Source organism: Pteropus alecto, unplaced genomic scaffold (genome assembly GCF_000325575.1).
Source record: "Pteropus alecto unplaced genomic scaffold, ASM32557v1 scaffold14, whole genome shotgun sequence".
NCBI lineage: Eukaryota > Metazoa > Chordata > Mammalia > Chiroptera > Pteropodidae > Pteropus > Pteropus alecto.
The window spans coordinates 15,121,575-15,123,763 of NW_006436810.1; the positions used below are offsets into that span (position 1 = coordinate 15,121,575).

General features: G+C 66.4%; 1 protein-coding gene across 1 annotated transcript in view; it reads right to left on the reverse strand.

Annotated features, from left to right (window-relative positions):
- Positions 1 to 2,128, reverse strand: part of CBLN2 (cerebellin 2 precursor) — a 5,879-nt gene extending 3,751 nt beyond the window's left edge. Inside the window, exons 1-2 of the mRNA XM_015590782.1 lie at positions 1,963 to 2,128; positions 678 to 890 (exon numbers count right to left, since the gene is read on the reverse strand). Coding sequence (XP_015446268.1) covers positions 678 to 890; positions 1,963 to 2,128 — 379 coding nt within the window. The remainder of the gene's footprint in view (positions 1 to 677; positions 891 to 1,962) is intronic.
- Positions 2,129 to 2,189: the final 61 nt, after the last annotated feature.

The window sequence follows — 2,189 nt, forward strand, 5'->3', positions numbered from 1 at the left end:
GTGCGGGGCCGGGGCGCGCCTCCTCTGGCCTCCGTCCCCTGCTCTGACGGTTACGGCCAGGGTCGTCGTCCTCAGAAGAAAGGTGCCAGCGGACCTGTCGGTGCAAAGGACCCAAACCCTTAGACTGGGCGCTGCACGCTGTGCGGGGAGGGGGCGCGGGGAGCAGGTGCCAGCGGCGCCCCGGGCCCCTCGCTGGAGGCTACCCTCTTGGTCCCGCGCACAGCCACCCCCACCCCCGACTGGCACAACAGGTCCCGAGAAACACGCCGGGGCCCCGTGCGGGGCATCCCCGAGGGCTCCCCGGCAGCGCGCGCTGGGGGTGCGGTCCGGGCAAGGGCCCCCCGATTCTGCAGGACACTAAGCCAGAGTCGGTGACCCTCGGGGACTCGTCAACGCCAACGCCACCCCCACCCCAGGCTCATTCAGCCAAAGGTGCAGGGGGCTCAGGTCGCAGGTAAAGAAAAAAATCCGCGAATGCGCTGTCGCCTTCGTTTCAGAGGCGTCTTCTGAAAACCACACTCGGTCTTTCCATCCTGGAGATGTTTCCAAAGCAGTCTACTTAGTAAGGACCCTATCCATTTCCCACCCAAAGCCCAAAGCCCCGGGAAGCTCCTTAGGGTGAATAAGAGTAAGAGAAAGAGGGGAGGGAACCCTACAAGCAAACGGCCCCTTCCGCGACCCGGCAGGCAGCAGCGAGCGTCTCTGGAGAGCGCCTCCGAGTCCTGCCTGGCGCAGGACCCAAGGAGCCAGCGACGTGCGCCCGGGGCCGGGCTGATGGTGCAGCTTCTGTTTCCAGATCCCGGGCTCCCCCTTCCTGGGCTGGGGGCTCCCCGCGCCTTGCCGCGAACTTACACGCGGTCTGCACTTCGCCCCGGGGCCTCTCTGCTCCCCTAAAGCGCGCAGGTCATTCCCATACCCGGTGCAGAGTCGAAGGCACGGAAGCCTCGCTCCTCGCTGCCTACGGCCTCCAACAACTCGTCCAGTAGTCTAAGAAATAGAGTTCCTTCTCGATGAGTAGCCTCCGTCCTCAGCCCCAGACACAATGATTGCGATGTCCTCTGTCTACACGCCCAGACGCAGACTCGCGATGGTCCCCATTAAAATACACGCACGAATGCAATTACGGCGCGGAGCGCGGGGTCGGGTTGGTTACCTGGAGCATCCATGATGAGCGAGCACCGCGGTCCGCGAAGTTCTGCTCAGAGAGGACGAGCAGAGCTGGCGGGAGGAGAACCGGGCGCGACCCTTCTCCCCCGCGCGCGGCCAATACCGCGCCGCCCCGCCCTGCCCCTTCCCGCGCCCACTACGGGTACGCCCCGCACCCGCAGCTTCGTGCGCCTCACCGCGCCTAGCCGGGGACCCGCGCGCCCGCGCCCCACTCCGCGCCCCAAACCTCGTACGTTCGCGCCGGCGCCTTCTGCGTCCTGCACCAGGTCTGCACCGCGCCCGGGCCCGCAACCTTGGAGGGCCCCTCGCGCCCAGCGCGCCCGCAGCGCGGCCCGCTCCACCGGCCCCTCGGTCCCGGCCTGTCCTCCAGTCTCCAGACCGGCCGGGGCCCCGGGGACTCCGCGCACTGCCGCCTCCCGCTCCGCACGCGCTCCCGCACCCCCGCGGCACCCTGCGCCGCCCAGGTCCGGCTCCGCCGAACCCCCAGAGCGAGATCCTCCCAGACGCCTCTCTCACACGTTAGGCCCCCTCCAAAGCACCGGTCGCACCTCTGATTTTCGATTCTTTCTTTCCTCTTCCAAATTCCCTCCAAGTCTTAATCCTGAACGGCGTGACCACTTTCATAATTGGGGGGAGCGGGGAGGGCGGGGGAGGGGAGGTGGAGGGAAGCAGTTTTCCTAAAAACAAACGACTGAGCTGGAGAGAAAAAGCTTGGGATTTTAATGGTTTTAAAGGCTGTGGTTGCAGCGTGTCCAGGTGGGGAAATGTCAGGATTTGGCGGGGATTAGGAGGCGCCTCCGCCCGGGTCTCGGTGCTGCTCCTCTGAACCTCGGGCGCCTGGAGCGCGGTCGCCCTCGCGCTTATTTATTAAAACGCCTGCTCCGAGCTCGAATGTCCTGGGGAGACGCGCTGGGTTTTCCGAGCTAAGCCCGGAGCGCAGCGCCAGCGCCAGCATGGACATGGGGCGCCACCTACGGGCGCTGGGGTCTCCCTGCCACAGACTGCGGGCGACAGCCCCGGGG